The sequence below is a fragment of the Ursus maritimus genome, unplaced genomic scaffold, assembly GCF_017311325.1.
Source record: "Ursus maritimus isolate PB19 unplaced genomic scaffold, ASM1731132v1 scaffold_26, whole genome shotgun sequence".
Lineage (NCBI taxonomy): Eukaryota > Metazoa > Chordata > Mammalia > Carnivora > Ursidae > Ursus > Ursus maritimus.
In genome coordinates, this window is record NW_024425119.1 from 41,447,210 (window position 1) to 41,465,983 (window position 18,774).

Consider the following 18,774-nt stretch of genomic DNA (forward strand, 5'->3'; position numbering starts at 1 on the left):
TTAAAAAGTGGGCAGATGACCTGAATAGACGATTTTCTAAAGAAGACACCCAGATGGCCAACAGACACATGAAGAAAAGATGCTCGACGTCACTCATCATCAGGGAAATGCAAATCAAAACCATAAGGAGATATCACCTCACGCCAGGCAGAATGGCCAGTATCAAAAAGACAAGAAACACGTGTCGGTGAGGAGGAGGAGAAAAGGGAATCCTGTGCGCTGTTGGGGGGAATGTGCCCTGGTGCGGCCACTGTGGAAAACAATATGGCGGCTCCTCAAAAAACTGAAGATGGAAGTACCAACGCTCCATTAATTCCATTTCTGGGTATTTACCTGAAGAACACAAACACCCTAATTTGAAAAGATATGTGCGTCCCTATGTATATTGCAGCATTATTTATAGTAGCCAACACACGGAAGCAACCTAAGCATCCATCGACTGAATGCATAAAGATGTGGTGTAGATACACAAGGGAATACTGCTCCGCCATGACAAATAATGAAACCTCTCCATTCGTGACAACATAGATGGACCTAGAGGGTGTAACACTAAGTGAAAGAAGTTAGCCGAGAAAGACAAATATTGTATGATTTCACTCATCTGTGGAATCTAAAAATTTCATTTATTTATTTTAGAGAGAGAGAGAGCGCGCACGAGTGGGGGGAGGAGCAGAGGAAGAGGGACAAGCAGACTCCCTGCTGAGCACAGAGCCCCAATGTGGGACTCAATCGCACAACCCTGAGATCATGACCTGAGCCGAAATCAAGAGTCGGAGGACACTGAAGACATTATAAACCAGAAACAAAAGGACAAATACTGAATAATTCCACTTGTATGAGGTCCTTAGTCAAATTCAGAGAGACAGAAAAGTAGAATGGGGTTGACGGGCTGGGGGAAGGAAGGATGCGGGCATTATTGTTTAAAGGGTGCAGGGTTTTAGTTTGGGAAGATGAGGGAGTTCTGGTGATGGATGGTTTCACAACAATACGAACGTATTAAACGGCACCGAAGGGTGCACTTAAAAATGGTTAAGATGGTAAATTTTGTGTTATGTACATGTTACCACACACACATACACACACAGGAACGATCCAAACACTGACCGTTGCTTACAAAGGTCTTGTGATTCAGTTTTGCTCATCTCTTAAACTCACTTTGTACCAGTATTCTTTTTGTCTCTTTGCTCACTGCAGCCTCGCGGCCTTATTTCTGCCCCATTAATACACCGAGCTTCAAGGCCTTTCCACTGCTGTTCCCTTTACAGGGGACCAGCCAGAGTCGCCTTTCCTGGCTACTGTGACTAAAAGAGCTCCCTGATTATTCACTAGCCCATCACCCTGCATTCTTTTTCTTTTTCCTCTAATTTAATTGCTTCAGAGCACTTATTATCTGAAGTTATTTATTTTCTGTCTTTCCCATTAAAAAAGTAGGCTCTAAGACGACAGAGACCTTGCCCTGCGTGTTCACTGCTGTCGCCCCATGGCCCAGCACAGGGTGTGGTCCCCGGTAGGTAACTAAAAAAAAACCTTATTAAGCAAATCAGTGAACGCCTGCCTTTGTTTTCTCTTCTCTTGTGGGCTGTCCCACTCTTCCTTGGCTTCTGAAAAAGCTAGAAAAGAACAAGAGAAAAGCCTTTCTTGTAGGCAGGACTTCCTCACTCATTTTTCCTGTTTTGTTTGTTTTTATTCTATTTTCACGCCCATCTGTGTTCTATTCAGCCTTGAATCTAACTGCAACTGGGAAATTTTTCTTGATTAATCCCTTTGGAAGGATAAGAGGAGAAATAAAGAAGTATGACACCCTTTGGGCGTGCTCAACAATGCACTGGTCCAGATAGAAGATACGGACACAGGGCCGTACGTTCAAACCTAAATCACGATTCATCGTTGGCCACTTTCCGTTTCCAGGTGTAAGGAGGAGGCCGGCAGATGAAATAACATGTGGAAACAGAATTTCTCTATGGGCAGAAACAGAAGGAAACAGCGAAATGGAAACTTCCCCGGAAAATCCAGGACACAGAGTTACCATCGAGAGGCCTTCTTATATCATAAAACACGTGCAGAGGGAGGAGCTAGAGGTGACACGGCAACTTGACCTGTTGAAATACACACTGGAAGTTGTAATGCGACTGAAATCAGGGGCTTTGAACAATTCCCAACTTGCATTACTCAGGAGTTCAGGAGGCCCCGAGCGGACCTACCACTCCAATTCTGAGCAGCATGGGGAGATGGAAGTGGGGGAAATCTTGAATTAATCCAAAGTGCTCCCCAAATGTCTCCTCTCCTGGGTTTCAGTGTGTTTCCCTCCTCCGGGGCTGCCCTTCCCTCCTTCCCTTCCTAAAGCAACGCCTGCTGCCATCGCCACCTGCTCACTCCTCTCTCCCTAAGGTACTCGCTCCCTTTCTTCCCATCCATCTAGCAAATTCCCACAGGAGGGAGGCCTAGGTTCCCTCCCCCTCAGGCTCCCCGACAGGCAGGGCAGGGCTTTCAACACAGTGATGCCCTGTTGGGGGCACGGTTGCCTGGGCTTCGGACTCCAAAGTGGGAAAGAGAAAGTTCCCCAGCCTGGCCCCAGGCCTCTTCCCGCCAGGCCAGTATCCAATGGCAGTACACTCATGGCCACACCACTGCCGCCCGGCGCCAGAGAGGAGGGCACGAGAGCACGGACATTGTGTTTCCGCAGAGACACAGCCCGTGTGTGTGTGTGTGTGTGTGTGTGTGTGTGTGTGTGCGTGTAACGAGAGCCAGTTAATCTGATCAAATGGTCAGACACGTGGGAAATGTTATCCCGCTGTGGGCTGTGGTGATCTCTGACCATGGATCTGAGTTTTTTTCCTTTTCCCCACGGAACTGAGAGCTGCTGAAAGCACCTCTAGGTCCAAAAGCCCTCAAGGTTTATCGTAGGGTCCGCGAATTCCCTGGAATTACATGCCAAAAATGTGGGTGCGTGCCCACTGATGTAGCAATTGTACGCTCTTCTAGGGAGGGGGGCGGAGCTTTTAACAGATTGTCAAAGAGGCCAGGATGCAGCCGCAGAAGGACTGCTTTTGGTTTTCAGGCAGGTGATTCTGGGTCACTGGAACCGGCTCTGAGACAGAATGGGAGCACGTGTCTGGGGGCCAGCTAGGGGCAGACCCTCTGGAGGAGCCACGGGGGCTCCCGCCAAGTCCACCCCACTAGGCACAGGCTGCTGTGCCCTTCAGATGCTGCCCACGCCAGCCTGGCATTATGTCACTTGTCCTGCCTGGTCAGAAGAGTTGTCCCTTATGGATGCACAAAATTCCGGGTGGCAAGCTGAGACAGTTTAGAACTTCCACCACCTGTGATTCAAGGTAAGCTGCTTCTGCAGGCTGGGCAGCCAAGATCTGGGTGGGGGGCGGGGGGTGGTGGTGGGGAGAAGGGTCTCCAGAGAACCGTGTTTGAGAGGAAGGGCAGCTGATACACTTGCTCTCGTTCCAGCCATCCCATTGCTCCCGAGATTCCCTGCAGGACCCTCCCACGCCACTCCTCTGTCTGCCAAACTCTGTGTTCCTCCCTTCTAGAAAACTAATCTCTAGCCCCTTGTCCACCAGACCCTCTCACTGCATCCCTGATACTGGCTTGCCCTTGCTTTCTAAGTGTTGCTGCTGGGTGTCTGTTCTCCCTGGGGAAGTGTGAACACCCTGCAGGCATGGTGCTCACACTCGGCTCCTCCTTCTAGCACCTTCCCTGGCCCTACTCCATTTTTTGGCATCAGCCTTCCTCTAGGACAGGAGGGAGACTGGGGAAGGTATGGAGGCAGCAGCAAAACTGGAGTGGCCCCAGGACATACACTGGGAAGTGTGGGATCAGTTCCTGCCCCTGAAAAGGGAGCACAGGTGCCTGAGGCCAAGTCAGAAGAGCCACAAATGTCATGTGCCACAGGGGAGAGGAGGAGGTGCCAAGCCTAATGGGAACGGCATCAGTCCCACAGCCCCTGTCCTCGTTCTGGCCCGTCATCCCACTCTCAGGTGACTCTAAGAACTTCTTCTCCGGAGTTGGGGTCCTCTGCCTCCCTTCCTGACACTTACCCTTCCCCAAAGCTGCTACCCTTCCCCAAAGCTGCCACCCTTCTAAGATAATGTCATTCTCCAGCTTAAACACCTTCAATGACTCCTCATTTTTGTCCTAAATACGTTTAGCATGGCATGAATTTCAATTCAACACCTTTTGTGTTATTTCCTATAACAAACCTAAGCTTCCGCCACACCAAACCTCTCGATTGTCCACACTACGTCTCTAGGACTCAATTTGTGCTATTCTCTCCTCTAGGAATGCCCTTCAGCGCCTCGTCTCTCCCCAGACACCCGGGCTTCAAGGCCCAGCTTCCGTCTGGCCTGCACCGTGGGCCACTCTCGGCGTCCCATGCAGAAATAACTCTGGCCACGTACCCTCACGGCGCACTGCTCCCGTACAAAGAATAAACTGAATCTCAGGCTTACGGAGCTCTTACTTGATGCTGAGTTCTCCGTGGGGCGTGAATTATCTCCTTTATCCCCCATCTCGGATCCCTCGCCCAGCATGTGAGGGAGTCAACCGTCTTCATTTTTAGGAGAGAAAACTGAGGTTCAGAGGGGGTAAGTATCTTGCCCAAGGTCACAGAGCTCGGAAGAGTCAGGGCTAGGATTTGAATTCCTGGGTGTCAGACCCTCGAGTCCATGTTCTTTCACGTTTGTTAGGGCTGTCTTATGGGCCACACCACGTGACTGGTGTCGTAAGCGGCCCTCTGACCTATGTGGGTTGTTGGCCTTTTCAGGGCAGCTCTGTCTCCTTTGTCATTTGTCATGGTGTCCCCTCTGCCTGGGTCAAGGCCAGGCAGACTATTCAGTAGGTGTTTGTGGAATTTCTTTAAAGGGTGGAAGTTTGGGTAGCAACCTCACTTACCTCTCACCGACTACAGCAAAGAGAGCGTCTGAGCTAGATTCTTCCGGGAGTAGAAGAGTGCTCTGGCAGGTAGGAGACAGAGAGGAAGGCCCACCCCCACCGCTGCCCTGCCTTCTCCCAGCACGTCTGACCTGGAGTTGGGCTGGACAGCTCTAAGAGTCTTAGAAACCAGAACTGCAAGGCCTTGGGAACTCACTGGCTGAAGTGGGAATAGAATTCAGGCTCCGGGAATGGGGTCTACCTGCCCCCTGTCCCCACCTTCCTCTCCCTCACCTGCCTTCTCCCTGCTCCTGGCCTTTAAGATGAACCGTGGTGTCAGGCAACAGGTGGTGGGGGTGCCTGCGCCCCTGAGAGGACCCACCCTCCTCCCCAGAGTACAGGGGACACAGCGGCCCCCTCCTCAGGGCCCCCTCCGGCCTCACCGTCAGTGCTGGCGTCATCCACCAGTATGATCTCCCTCAGCAGGATGGCAGGGGAGGTGTGCAGGACGCTGTACACGGTTCGCAGCAGCGTGGACCAGGCCTCGTTGTGAAACACGATGATGACGCTGGTGGTGGGCAGCGGAGGGCAGCGGCGGAACTTCTGGTCGACACATCTAGAAGGATGGAGGCGTAGATACAGCTCTCCAGGTCCCCGGGAGTTCCAGGGGTGGGAGGGCCCTGTCCACAGGCTGCCATCACCATCCTCTGCTCCCTGTTCCCGGCTTACTCTGATTTTCCACCGACTCTGAGCTTCTGCACAGGTCCTAGTGAACCCACTCCAAACCCCATGTGCCCCACAGCTGGCTCGGTGCCCCAGCTCCGATGCGGAGGGCTCCCCTGCCCTCCCCGCGATTTCTCTCGTCTGCTCTAGGAGTTCCCAGGGCTGGCTCTCTCTTCCTCAGTAATGTGCGTACTGCAAGAAGTGTAATCCAATCCAGAGGTCCCCGAGGGGAAGTAATAAAGGGCAAATCTGACATCTGAGAAAAGTGGCTACAATTTCCGTACTCAAGGAGAGAAAAAGACTCTTTTCTTTACAATTTACAGTGCTGCTTTAACTCATTTCCTCATTAATCCCCTGTAATCTGATACTACCATCACGCACGATTTCCTGTGACCTTTCCTCTGTCTTCACTGACTCCACTCCAGCTACGCTGGGCATGTGGCCACGCCGCCACACTCTTGACACTCTGCCTCGCCTGGGGGTGGGACAGTGTGAATCCTAGACCTCAGCGAATCATGTGGTCTGACAGCCTTTCTATTTTTTTCTCTCTCTCTTTTCTAAGATTTTATTTTACTTATTAGAGAGTGAGAGAAGGAGCAGGGGGAGGGACAGAGGGAGCAGCAGACTCCCCACTGAGCAGGAAGCGGGCGTGGGGCTCCATCCCAGGACCCGGGGATCATGACTTGAGCCGAAGGCAGGCGTTTAACCGACTGAGCCCCCCAGGCACCCCTGACAGCCTTTCTCATCCGCCTCTGCCGTCAGAAAGATTGCTTACGAATCCTGCAGAACAGACTCCCCAGCTTCCTCCACTGGCTGCCCTCCTGCCCTGCCCGCCTCCCTGCTGAGGAGCTCCTGATAACTCCCAGCGGCCCCACCTTCTAGGGCTTTCATACTTGGGCCAAGTCGGAGGCACCCTAGGTTCACAGCCCTAAGGAATCCTGAACTCAAGGGAGGGGCCTGCCCTGTGAGAAAAGGCCAGAAAGGGTCTAACTCTTGAGCTGGGAGAGACAACATCTTTGACTTGAGGACCGGGTGAGCTCAGCCACGGCAGCCTCGGGGCAAGGTGGCCACAGCTCAGAGATCCAAGTGCTGGTTCACTGCCCAGAACCGTAAGTATACACGGCTTCACTTAGAGGCTGGAATGAATTCCTGGTCCTGTGGCCCTTCACAGAGGGAAACCAGGAGGCGGGGGGATAGTCCTGACCATCCGGGCTGTGTCTGGAAACGTCCCTTTCTCAACGGCAGAGTCCCACAGGCTCTCGGGCAGGCCTCTGTGGAGTCTGAGGTCTGGAACCATCCCTTCCAGTTACCCTCATGCCAGGTCCTGGTCCCAGGCCCTGCGCTCCTCCTCCTGGATCCTGTCTCCTTCGTAACTGTAATTTCATAATTGGTCATTTAACTGTCATGGTCTCCCTGGGCCTCTGGCCTGACCACGATACCAACCGTGAAGATAAGGGCACTGTTCAGGAAAGGAAGGGAGGGCTTAGAGGAAATCCTTGCCCATATCATACAATCACCAACAGTTCTTTACCTGGCCTTTGGCCCATGGCCATGACCACACCAGTCACACCTCGGGCAGAGCCCTGGCCCCACCCCAGGACTCTGGGTGCTACTTACTCAGGGGGTCGGGTGTCCGGCCCCAGAGCCCTCTGCAGGGAGATCCGGTCACTGGCAAAGGCATTGAAACAGTGCTTCTTATAGCCTTCTTCCTTTTCCTGGGTCTCCACGGGGGTCCACTTGTCCTTCTGAAACGCTTTCCCATCGGCCCCGGGGCTGTTGGGATCCTGGGGTGGCCGTTCCCAGAAGGGCTTCAGTTCTGCTGGGGTGTAGAACCCAGGCAGGCAGGACTGGTTTGCGGAGACTGGTGTCTCCTGGGGCTCTGGAGCCCTGATCTGGAGCTTAGGCATCGAATCTCTAAGGTTGTGCACGGCCCCCAGCATGAGGTCCAGGACGTGATCCTTTTGGCTCACCAACGACTTCAGCCATGGTTTCTCGGTGGCCTGTTCCGTGCTGCTTACATCCCTGTGCAGGATGAAGAGGAAGAGCACGAAGGCGCTGCCCACCATGGCCAGGCGCAGGGCCATGTGGCGTCTGCGGAGAAGCCGCATCCTGGGGAACCGACGGGCACCCTGGCTGGGTCAGCTCCGGGTGCTGGGCCCGACCCCGGCAAGAGCTCCAGAGGTTGTGGCGGCCACACCTCAGGCCTCAGCCTGAGAAGAGAAGGGATGAGAGAGAGAAATGAGCCAAGGCAGAGATATGGAGGGAGTCTGGGGGCTTGGGGGTTTGCGTCCAGGCTCTGCTGCCGAATGGTGACCACACCTCGGCTCAGCCACTTAACTCTTCCGTGCCTAAATCTCCTCTATCCACAAGATGAGGAACCAGACTCAGTGCTTCTCTCCTGCTTGAAGACTGTGACACTCAGGGATCGGATGTTATGAACATGAAATTCTGCATGAAGAGGTTTAACCAACATAACCGCTTTGGGAAACAATGTGGCGTTACCAAGCAACATTTATCATGTGCCCACCCGGGGTGCCTGGGTTAAGGCTAAGCCTCTGACTCTTGGTTTTGGCTCAGGTCACGATCTCAGGGTTGTGGGACTGAGCCCCAGGTCGGGCTCCGTGCTCAGCGGGCAGTCTCCTTGGGATTTTCTCTCCCTGTCCCTCTGCTCCTCTTCCCACTCTCTCTCTCTTTCCAGTGATAAATAAATACATCTTTTAGAAAAATAATGAAGAAGAAAAAAATACGCTACACACACCCTATGACCCTGCAATTCTACTCCCAGTTTTACATGCCAGAGAAACTTCTGCGTCTATGAGCCAGGAGGCACGTACGGGAAAGTTCCTAGCAGCACTGAGTAAAATGGCCAAAATTAGAAACAATCCCATGTCCACCCACAGAATGAACAAGTGTGAAATACCGGCAGCACAGAGAACTCTACGGCAGTGACAAAACACGAGCTACTTCTAGAAGCAGCTGCACGGGGCAACCGCTGAGGCCAGACAGCAGGCTGCAGCAAGATACGTACAGGACGAACCCACTTACACAAAATTCAAAACCTTGGAAAACGAAATATATTGTGTACGAACACAAAAATGAATGAGCGGTCAAGCTATAAAAAAAAATGAAGGGGAAAAAAAACCCTGAAGGAATAGGAAAACCACAATTTCTGGAGAGGGAGGAAAATGTGTGGGAATAGAAGCCCACAGTGGACTTGGAAGTAGTTTTTCTCAAGTGGCTGCTGGTGGAACTGTTATTCTCTACTCCCTTACATGTATTTTATAAATATTCTTCTGTATCTACTCATATTTAATTAAAGAAAAAAACAAACCCTGAGGTTCTGTGACAACATCTTGCAGGCAGAAATGGGATTACGTGTTCACCAGCTTCCAGCCTTAGGCTCTCTAGTAGCATGGCTCGAAGGATGAGTGCAAAACTTTCTGCGGAGAACTCTAGAAGCATAAGACTTTTTTTTTTTTTTTTGGTTAAAGCTTTTATTTATTTATTTGTGAGAGAGAGCATGCGTGTGCTTATGCGTGTGAGTCAAGGGGGGGCGGCAGAGGGAGAGGGAGAAGCAGACTCCCCGCTGAGCAGGGAGCTGGATGCAGGACTGGATCCCAGGGAACCTGGGTTCATGACCTGAGCTGAAGGCAGACACTTACCCGACTGAGCCATCCAAGGCGCCCCTGAAAACATAAGGCTTATTGGTTAAATGCGAGATGTTGGTGGCAAGAGACCTGGGTACAAATCCCAGTTTTGCCCCTTCTAGTAACAATAGCGCCCACTTCCTAGGGTTGTTATAAGGGTTTAAGCTCAACGAAACAATTCACAGAAAAGTTTAGCAGTCTCTGTACATAGTAAGTTCTCAAAAAATGTTAGTGTCCATTATTAGCATCGGTGTGTCCCTGGGACCAAGTAGTTCACCTCCCTAGGGCTCCATTTCCTCACTTAGAAAATGGGGGTAACTACTACCTAACACACAGGTTTGCAGTGAGGATGAAATCAGAGATAATGTCCGTAACGTACTCAGCAGAGTGCCGGGCACATACTAAGCCCTCAATAAATGCTATCAATTATTTCTATTATTATAATGAATTAATCCCTGCTCAGCTTCCCAGCAATTATCCTTGAGTACCTGGTCCTCGGCCAAAGCCACATTCATTACCTGTGGCATGTCTTCTTTAAACGTAATGCCAGTTGAGCTACTTAATGCTGTTACTGAAACATGCAAGCTCCTTCCTGCCCATGGAGAGAAGCCTGGTGTCTGGAGTCACCTGGATCTGGGGAACATGTGTCCATCGTGATCTCAAGAGGGAGCAGGGCTAGACAGGTGGTTTTCTTTTATAAGAGCGGATTCAAGAGCATCGTCAAAACCCAAATAAAATGAAATCTCTTCGAGAAACTATTTTGTATCAGGAGTTGTCTAGGAGATAGGAGAGGAAATATGTTCATTTTGCCACATTGATTGAATACCTGCTACATGCCAGGGGCTCTGCCAGACACGGGTGTGTTAAGTGGGAGCTTATGTACCGAATTAAGAATATTCAGGCTACGACCTGCAGGTGGCTCCCCCAGCATCTGAGGTCCCACTTTGGGGAAGTGAAACACGTGGGGTCATTCTGACTGAAGGCGCAGTTTCAACACAACCAGCAAAGGAAGCAGAGGCACAAGATTTATTATTACTTACGGATCCCAGAAGCGAGGGGGCGTAATGAGCCGGGGGAAGGGAAGTCCTCGGCCAGGGGCCGCCGCAAGCAGGAGACGGAGATAGAGATAGACAGAGATAGACAGAGATAGACCTATACTCAAAGGCGATTGGGACGGAGGTCACTAACTTTTCTCAGGCCTAACTCTTAAGTTATTTTAAAAGGTGTCTTCCTAAAAGCAAAGCAGGAACTTTTGGCAGGTGTTCTAAACTCAAGTCCTTATCTAAACGTCCAGACTCTGGATGTGAGTAGGGTAATCATACTCGCTAAAATGCCGAGGCAGCAACTCAGAAAAACAAAGCAGTCTTTCTGAAAAGTTGTTTTCCTCATCACAATGGGGGAGACAGAGATGAGCAAGTTCAGCCTTCAAGGAGCATACGTAGTCAATTGGAAAAGTCAGATTTTTTTATTGAATTGAAGTATAGTTGACTGGAAAGTCAGATTTTAAATGGAGATCGCCCAGTGAGACAGGCACCCTTGGGGCCCAGGAAGAGATGACGCAGGAAACTAAGTAAGTGGGGAAGGGTGGTGTCTGTGAAGAAGTCCCACAGTGGGAGGAGCTTGCCCTGAGCACTAACCCACACGTAGGAGCTGGCCAGGCAAGGTGAGCACATTACAGGCACAGGGAACAGCACAGACTAAGGCCTAGAGGTAGGAAATAGCACGGCCAAGCAGAGAACTGTCAGTAGTTCGGTACGGTGGGAGCAAGAAGACAGACAGGAATAGCTGAGGACGGGCCTGGACAGGTGGCTGCCACTGGGTCATCATGCCAAGAAGTTTGCCCTTGACCTGAGGTATGGGAGAACGAAAGCCTCGCCAGAGCCCAGCATTCCAAGAAAACAGTAATGACAGCTGGTGGAAGGTGTCTAGGAGATGGGTCTGATTGGCAGCTGGATGGCCAATGCGGGGGGTTTGGGGAGGGAGGGGGTCTGACCCAAGATAGCAGCGATGCGGATGAGGAGGGAGGACGTGGTGCAAGGAAAACTGCCTTGGGTGATGGGATGGGAGAACTCACCCTAGCTGAGACACAAAGGGACACGGAGCGATAGGGAGAATTCCTTTCCCCAAGGGATTTTAAAATCCAGGTGGAGAATGAGCACTGCTAGCCCGGGGTCCAGGTGGCACCCGTCCAGGGAGGAAACGGGAGCAGGGAAAAGAGCTTGCACGGAATACCTTTTTGCACTTTGAACCCTGACCACATTACCTATTCAAGAATTAATAAAATTAAAACTTAATAACAGCACAGACAGAAAGTGCTAAGTTGAGAGAGGTAGATCTCTCTTTGGGCTTGAAGAAGGCTTCAAGCGGGGAGTCAGTGTAGAAGCAGATTTTTGCCCCAGCGGTTGAGCGATGCTGGGGCAGCACAAGCAGTTGAGCTACACACCGCCTCAATTTTGGAACTGCCCCAGCTAAGCACGAACAACAGGACCCGAAAAGTGGGGAGTGTTTGCCATGACCGTGTTGAACCATCCTGCAGGCTGCATCTTCCCTGATACTTTCTGTCTACCTTCCCACTCCAGCAAGAAAGAGGGAACACAGTTAGAAACAAAGACCTGATAACAGCTTGGTTACCAGCTGCTTCCAAGTGCTCGAGACTTACCTCCTCCAGGAAGGCCTCCCTGACTGATTCACTCAGAATCACCCAAGTCACTCCAATTCTCTTGTCCTGGCATTGCCTCGTGGTCCTTTGCAGTGGGGTTCACCTTTGCTCCTTTTATGTCCCCTGGATAAAGAGACCTAGGGTTAAATTGAGTTCTTCCCAGGCATCTGCTCTCTCAATCCAGCCTGCCTGTCTAAGCCTTGCTCTCTGGAGTCTGCAGTTCCTCAAGGTACTAACCACATCCTGAAATGAAATGAGACACCTGTGATTAGCCGTGGCAGTAAGGGACTAGGTCTCTGTTTGCTCAGCATGTGGGCAATAGGAAAGAGCCTGATAGAAGGGACACATAATCGGATGGAAGCCAGAGGACTTTGGGAGTAAGGATTCCTGGCCTCTGCGTGGGAGATTTCCAGAAGTGTGGTTAGCAAGGGTGGGGAGGCCGCCCTCCACCAGCCTGGTCAAGGAGTGGTCCCTATTGTATGTGGTACTTGGTCAAGTTCACAGGATCCTCCCTCCAGGGTCTTGTATAGCTCCCTCACCTTTGAGCTCCCACACCTGGCCTCCAGGACCACTGGCAAACATGTCCAGAGCCCTCACCCACTCATTCCCCTCCTGCTACTGCCGAGCATTCATTTCCAACTCTTTTTCCTCCAGCCACCCGTGGGATTGCCGCACATGGAGCCATCTTGGTTTCAGTACTGAGAGGATGCCAGAAAACCTCTTCTTCCAGGAAACTTTCCTAGATTGAACAAATGGGACCTGCCCCTCTGGCCTCACTAGCCAGAACACAAGGTTACTTTTTCTCACTGAGGTTTTACCCAGCCCCAGGGTCCATTAAACCACTGATTACAACCCACTATAGGACTGTGGAATAAATTTAAAGTGTTGCAAATCAGCATGAAAATATCCTTTAAAGATCAGAATAGAGGGGCGCCTGGGTGGCTCAGTCGGTGGTTAAACGTCTGCCTACAGCTCAGGTCATGATCTCAGGGTCCTGGGAAGAGCCTGTCATCAGGCTCCCTGCTCAGTGGGGAGCCTGCTTCTCCCTCTCCCTCTCCCTCTCCCTCTGCCCCTCCCCCAGCTCTTCCACGTGCACTCTCTCTCTCTTTCTCAAATAAATAAATACATACATAAATAAAATCTTTTAGAAAAAAAGATCAGAATAGAATAGAAAAAAGAAATACCAAAGTGTATCACATGCAATATGGGTAAGTATTGTTTTGTTAAAATTTCATATCAGTTATTACATATACACGTAGAGCGTACCAAGTCTTAGCAGTTTTAAGCTTTAATAACTTCAGAAGTGTGAACACTACAGACTTAAGAACATCATTTGAAACTTTTACCAGAATTTTTTCTTGATTTTTATTAATTTTGAGTAACAAATTTTTATTTAATGCTTGTCTCCGCCCATTGGAGATGATAAACCACACATGCTGATACAAAATTAAAAGGCAAATTTTGTTGTTTAAAATTCATAAAACTCAATAGAGGTGAAAGATGCTTTTTTGTCGGTGTGTAGAATTCATACCTCCAGTGGGAGTAAAGTGTAAAAGTGCCCTGAGACTTTTGGGACAGCCCTCATATGTGAGTGGGCGCTAGGTCTTGCTGTAAAATGTCTGTCATATTTCGGCCCAGTCCCAGAAGTCTGAAAGCCAGCGATGCAGTGCAGTCTCTCCTTTTTATATCCTAGCCTCCTCCAAGAAGCCCCTTCGGATCTCCCAGCAGAATTCCTCTCTCCCCCCTATCCCCCCTTCTGTCTGCGTGCTTCCACGCTGCCCTCCTCACTGCCCACCTCGGGTCAGAGGAGTCTGTTCTCTCTCACCCCTTCGTGGACGCCTGGCCAGAGAGGCAAGGTGTTTTCGCCTTTTCTGTCACTTGCAAAGTCTAGCACAAGTTTTTCAGGGAGTAGATACTCCATAAACCCTTGTTCAATGAGATGAAGCCCGAGGGGTTAAAATGACCTGTTCCAAGCTACAAGGGTAAGCGCTGAACTCGCTAGACATTCTGAATGCACTTAAAGCAGCGAGCACTTGAGGTCCGTGATATTCTGTTGTTCCAGCTCAGCGGGCCACTTTGACTGGGTCTGTCTGCAAGTCCAGCGCCTTCCTCTTCCAGGAGAGGCCAGAGGGGTTAGGTGGCTTCTCTAGCATCACACAGCTGTGGCTCCTAAGAGCAGACGCTAGTCTCCCACCTCCCAGGCCACTGCTCTCTGCTCCTGTCCTCTTACCTCCCTCTTGGAGGTCACCTGGGGCGGCAGTGGGGGGTGTCTGGGGACTGGGTGAGGCTCCTGGGAGCCTGGCTATTTTTCTGAGTCTCCCTGCCACCCACCGCTCCACTCTTACGGGGGCTCCACCCCTACCTGGCACCTGCCTTCCCCCAAATCCTACCTACGACTACAAATGCTTTAACAATGACAAAATTGAAAGTCCCAGGCAAAGTGTCAGCTTTTGTGACAACCAGAGTCAGCCACCCCAGAACACGCCCTTGCTGGCCAGGTGGCCTTTTTGCAACAAAGTTTCTGTTTATCAGCTAAGCTGCTCACCTCCGGGAGACGTGGCAGCCAGGAAGTAAGCAGTCGACGGCACCGCGGGGATGTTTGCTCAAGTTACTCAGACTACAGCTCAATTACAGGTTCTTTGAAAAAGCGATGACTGTCACCTTTCTCACCAAGGGCACAGGTGTGTGGAGCTAGACATCATGCTGGGGAGGGGGCGGGTCAATTTCAAGCGACTGGTGGGGGGAGAGCACTGAGAGGCCCTTTGGGGCCAGATGATTCTTGTCACCAGCACTTCTCCATCAAACACAACACTCATTTCACTTCCTCTGTTCTCATGAGTAGCAAATTCTCTCCTGCAAACCCCTCCTCCCACCCTCTGACCCTTTTGATTACAGAATGCCAGGAGGTTTTCACTTTCCCCTTAATTACACCTTTAAAACAGTTCAGCTTTTCCTCAAGAGTCAAGCTGCAGGACTGTGGCGTATTTTCTCAGAAAGATGCACCGAAAGTTATTTCTGTAGCTAGTCTCTCAAGTCCCCCCTCCCCCCGGGGGTATCTAGGTTCATTTTATGTTTGCATAACATTTTAAGCCAAAGTTACCCAAACATGGATATTCCATTGAAAAACGCAACCCACATTTTGCTCACAACATATACCAAGAACAGTGCTTGGCATGTAGTCGGTGCTCAATAAATGTTTGTTAATTTATTCCAAGTCTGCAAAAGCCACTGAAAATCAAAATAATACATGATCAAACAAAGTTCAATAGCTCACAGGTTTTTCACTAGAGGACCTCGAAGGGAGGAGGCTCGAGACTGCTGGCTCCTCCCTGCCGGAGTGGGGGGGGGAGGGGAGACCCCAAATGGTATTTCTGAAGGCTTGGGCAGGGCCCCAGATTTGAGGAGGGGGTGGTGAAGGGGAGAGGGCAGAACTGTGGTTTTTCCTCCTCTCCTCACCGCACAGGTTGCTCCCGGGTGTAGGGCTGCTACCCAGGACCACCCACACTCAGCTTGCCACACCCTGAGTGAGGGGTCTACGCCCCGCCCCCTAAGTCGGCTGGCCTTCCCGACGTCCCCGTCGCTGCCAGTAGCACGGAAATCCTCGCCAACAGCCCCTGCCCCTGCCCCGCTCCCAGGCACCTACAATAGTTTTCAGTGCCTTCTCAATGTGAGGTTCACTCCACGCCCACTCCCAGGTCCCGCTGATTCATTCCCTGCCTCCTGGATCCCCCTCTTCCCCTCCCTCTCAAGACAGCATCCTTATCTCGCCACATCTGGAGGATCAGCAGGAGCTGCCCCCCCCTCCACAGTCCGAACAGCTGTATTCTTATTCCCTTAGCGCCATTTGATCGTAGCAAGAACCGGGGCCTGGGCAGTCGGCTTCCTGTTGTGACTCACCCTCCCTGGATTACCTTTTCCTCCTCACAGCCTTTCCCTTATATTCTTGCTAAACGAGCTGTGTTCTTTTCTCTTTCAAAGTCTTCCTCAGGCTCCCCTCCTCCAAGAAGCCTTCTTAGACTAAGGGGCTTCGTCCTGCCCTCAGGATCCCTGTGTATTGTTTCTAAGTTTCACCGCCCACACTTCCCCCTTGTGGGACTTCCCCACTAGATTTTGTGAGAGACGGAGAACCTACAGGCCTGCACTCAGGTTACCTAGATTGTTTGCTTTCTCCTTCTCAGTCCTTAAATTTCCTCGTCCTCGATCTTCGGCCTCCAGAATGCTTTTCCCCGACCAGCCCAGCTAGCCTTCTCAGCCCCACGGCATCCCACAGCCCTGAGGGATTTGGCCATGCTCTCCGACTGCCTTGGTCTGTCTGTCCTTTGTTCTCTGTTTTAGGTAGAGCTGAGGGTGCGGATTGGGTTTCTCCCTTCCTTCAAGCCTACCTAGAGCTTAGGACCAGGTTGCACAGGGTACAGGAGAATAACCTGCCCCCATGGGGCTCTCAGGTGCCACAAAAGAGTCTTCTAACAGTCCTTTTTCCCCCAGACTGAACCCAACCTTGTTCACTGAGCGAGCCTTTTACACAGCACAATTACAGCATTGAGCTCAACACAGAGACAGGCACTGCCCTGCACTTGACCTCTTGCTTATTCAAACCCTCACTCTCATTCTCATTGAATGAGAATGGACATTTTGGGCTTTCCCAGAGTGGGACAGAGGGCTGTATGAAGAACCAAGTTCACCCAAGTCTTTGGCATGGCCATTCGCTGGGTCCCTCTGGTGCACAGACACCCTCTCTGATCCTCAGCTTGCCTTCCAGAGCTGGTGAGGTCTGCGTGAGCCCGAGGAGGCGGAGGGCAATACCACCACCGCTTTTGATATCACTACTCACCACAGCAAGTCACGTGACAGTTATCTTTTCCATTTTACACGGAAGGAAGCCGAAGCACAGGGAGGTTAAGTAACTTGATCAAGGTCACAAAGCAAGGAAGCAGCAGAGGCAGAATTTGCACTTGGTCCCAGGTCTCTCCAAAGCCCACTGTCCTAACCAGGACACCACGCTGCCTCTTATTTGGCTGTTGCTTGGAGCTTTGCCAAAGCACTTTCGTAGACACCTCCTCATCTGCTCCCCACCCAGGGAGTGTTTATGTGATTTGGCTAAGGGTAGACAGCTAAATTAGAGACGGAGCTAAGTCAGCTGCCTGGATCCACGATACCCAACTGCCTGGCTGCACTGGGAGGCCCCTGGTCTTAGGGTTAGCCGCCCCTCCTCTTCCTCACTTCTGTTCTAGGCAATGGCTACCTGGACTAAGCCTAGGGTCCTATGGCCTGTCCAGGACAACTGAACTTGGGCTGAGAGGTTTCTGATCTCAGAGGGCATCCAACATGCATCAGCACCTCCCCTTTCCAGGCATGAGTTCTTCCACGCTGCTGTGGGTGGGTATGAGCTGTCCTGCCAACTGTGGGCAGTGATTACCAAGGACTAGGCCATCTCGGGCAGCCTGGGATCCTTCGGAGTTCTACTGGCTCCAGACGCCCTCTTCTCTTTGACAGTCCTGTCCTTTCTGTCCTGATGGCCCTGAAAGCAGTTTTCTCTTGTTACCTCTGTGTGCCTACATGAATGGGGCTGAGGGACAGGAGCTAGGGAAGTATCTGCAGTGATACTGGCTTCTGCACGATAATGTGAACCAAAGTATTTTTCAAACCCCTCACCTTACCTTGTCCGTGAATTTGCCTGTCTCATCCTTTTTACCCTTCCTCTGATGGGTAGGGACGGGGCTCGTATGTTGGAGAGGTGAACAGGGCCTGTGTGGTGCATACACATCTCTGGTAAAATGAGCAGAAGCCCACACATCTCTTTGGTGGTCTAGAGTTGCTAACCTCACCTTACAGTGCCTGTAAACTGCATTTGTGGGTCTGGACGGGCAGCGTTAAAACCCTTCCTGACACTGTTGCAATGGGGCGTTCGCCAATAGAGGGGGTCTGTGTTAAGCTTTGCTGACAAACTGAGCCCCCCTTCCCCCCTACACACAGGAGAGCCCTGTCCTACCCTCTGCAGAAGTCAGGGTCTGAGATGACTAGCTCCCTGGGCAAGTAACAAACGGTTTCTCCTTTCAGTTCGCCTGGGGCTTGTCGGAACAAGTGACGGGGAAATCGGGAAGTTGGTGACAGTCATAGTCATGAACGCCCATGAGACTCCCTTCCCACAATACCACACAGCTCCCACTCCCAAAAGGCCCAAGACACCAGAGAGAGGACATCTGAGACCCCACCTATATTCAGGAGCAACGTGGCACTGGCAGGAGGATAGCTCTCTGAAAGGGTTCCTGCACCCAGAGCACATGGGGTGGCCCAATCTGGGAAGAAGGGGAACAGAAGGGATGCGAGGGCATGGGCGGGTAAAGGGAAAAGGCTGTAGAACCCTGGAGGGACTGCTACGGCCTGTCCCTCTGCCACCCACCCCTCCAAGTCCCAGAGGTCTGAACTTTTCATTCATCTTCCAAAGGTGGAGGAGGGTGGGGGGGGGTTCTACCGAGGGAGGAGCTAGAGGCCACCAAGACAGATTAGGACCAGTCTGGCCCAACCCCTTCATTTCACTGGGTGGCGGGGGGTGAGGAGGAAGTAGAAGAGGAGGTCAGTGGAGGAGGAAGGTGGGGAGCAAGGACCTGGCAGAAGCGAGCTCGACTGGGAGGGAAGTCCCGAGAAGCGAGAGAGCTCTGCGCTCTAGGCCCGGGGGGTCGGTCGCGGGGGCCTGCGAGGGTCGCCGGCTGCTTCTGCCGCTTACCTGTCGCGCCGAGGCAGAGCCGCGGCCGCTGCGCGGTGCGGCTCGCGGGTTTCCCGACGGGACGTCCTGGAGGGCGGGGCCGGGGCGGGCCCTGCACGGCGGCTGGGACGCGCCCTTCGCGCCCCTCCCGGGCTAGGTGC

General features: G+C 51.8%; 1 protein-coding gene and 2 long non-coding RNA genes across 5 annotated transcripts in view; 2 read left to right on the plus strand and 1 right to left on the minus strand.

Moving 5' to 3' along the window:
• The window catches only part of GALNT6 (polypeptide N-acetylgalactosaminyltransferase 6), a 34,265-nt gene extending 15,498 nt beyond the window's left edge, over positions 1-18,767 (minus strand). Inside the window, exons 1-4 of one of the 3 annotated variants that reach the window (XM_040642462.1) lie at positions 18,635-18,767; positions 11,911-12,033; positions 7,222-7,814; positions 5,325-5,497 (exon numbers count right to left, since the gene is read on the minus strand). In XM_040642462.1, coding sequence (XP_040498396.1) covers positions 5,325-5,497; positions 7,222-7,712 — 664 coding nt within the window. In that variant the 5' untranslated portion in view covers positions 7,713-7,814; positions 11,911-12,033; positions 18,635-18,767. Of the gene's footprint in view, positions 1-5,324; positions 5,498-7,221; positions 7,815-11,910; positions 12,034-14,455; positions 14,709-15,821; positions 15,944-18,634 lie in introns of those variants that run through there. The other 2 variants (XM_040642463.1, XM_040642464.1) reach the window with 2 other exon arrangements.
• Positions 674-4,459, plus strand: LOC121105426. Its single transcript, XR_005837938.1, has 2 exons — positions 674-3,332; positions 4,291-4,459. It is a non-coding gene; the product is annotated as an uncharacterized LOC121105426 (long non-coding RNA).
• Positions 6,266-12,802, plus strand: LOC103675491. The gene is made up of 2 exons (XR_005837933.1): positions 6,266-6,713; positions 12,565-12,802. It is a non-coding gene; the product is annotated as an uncharacterized LOC103675491 (long non-coding RNA).
• Positions 18,768-18,774: the final 7 nt, after the last annotated feature.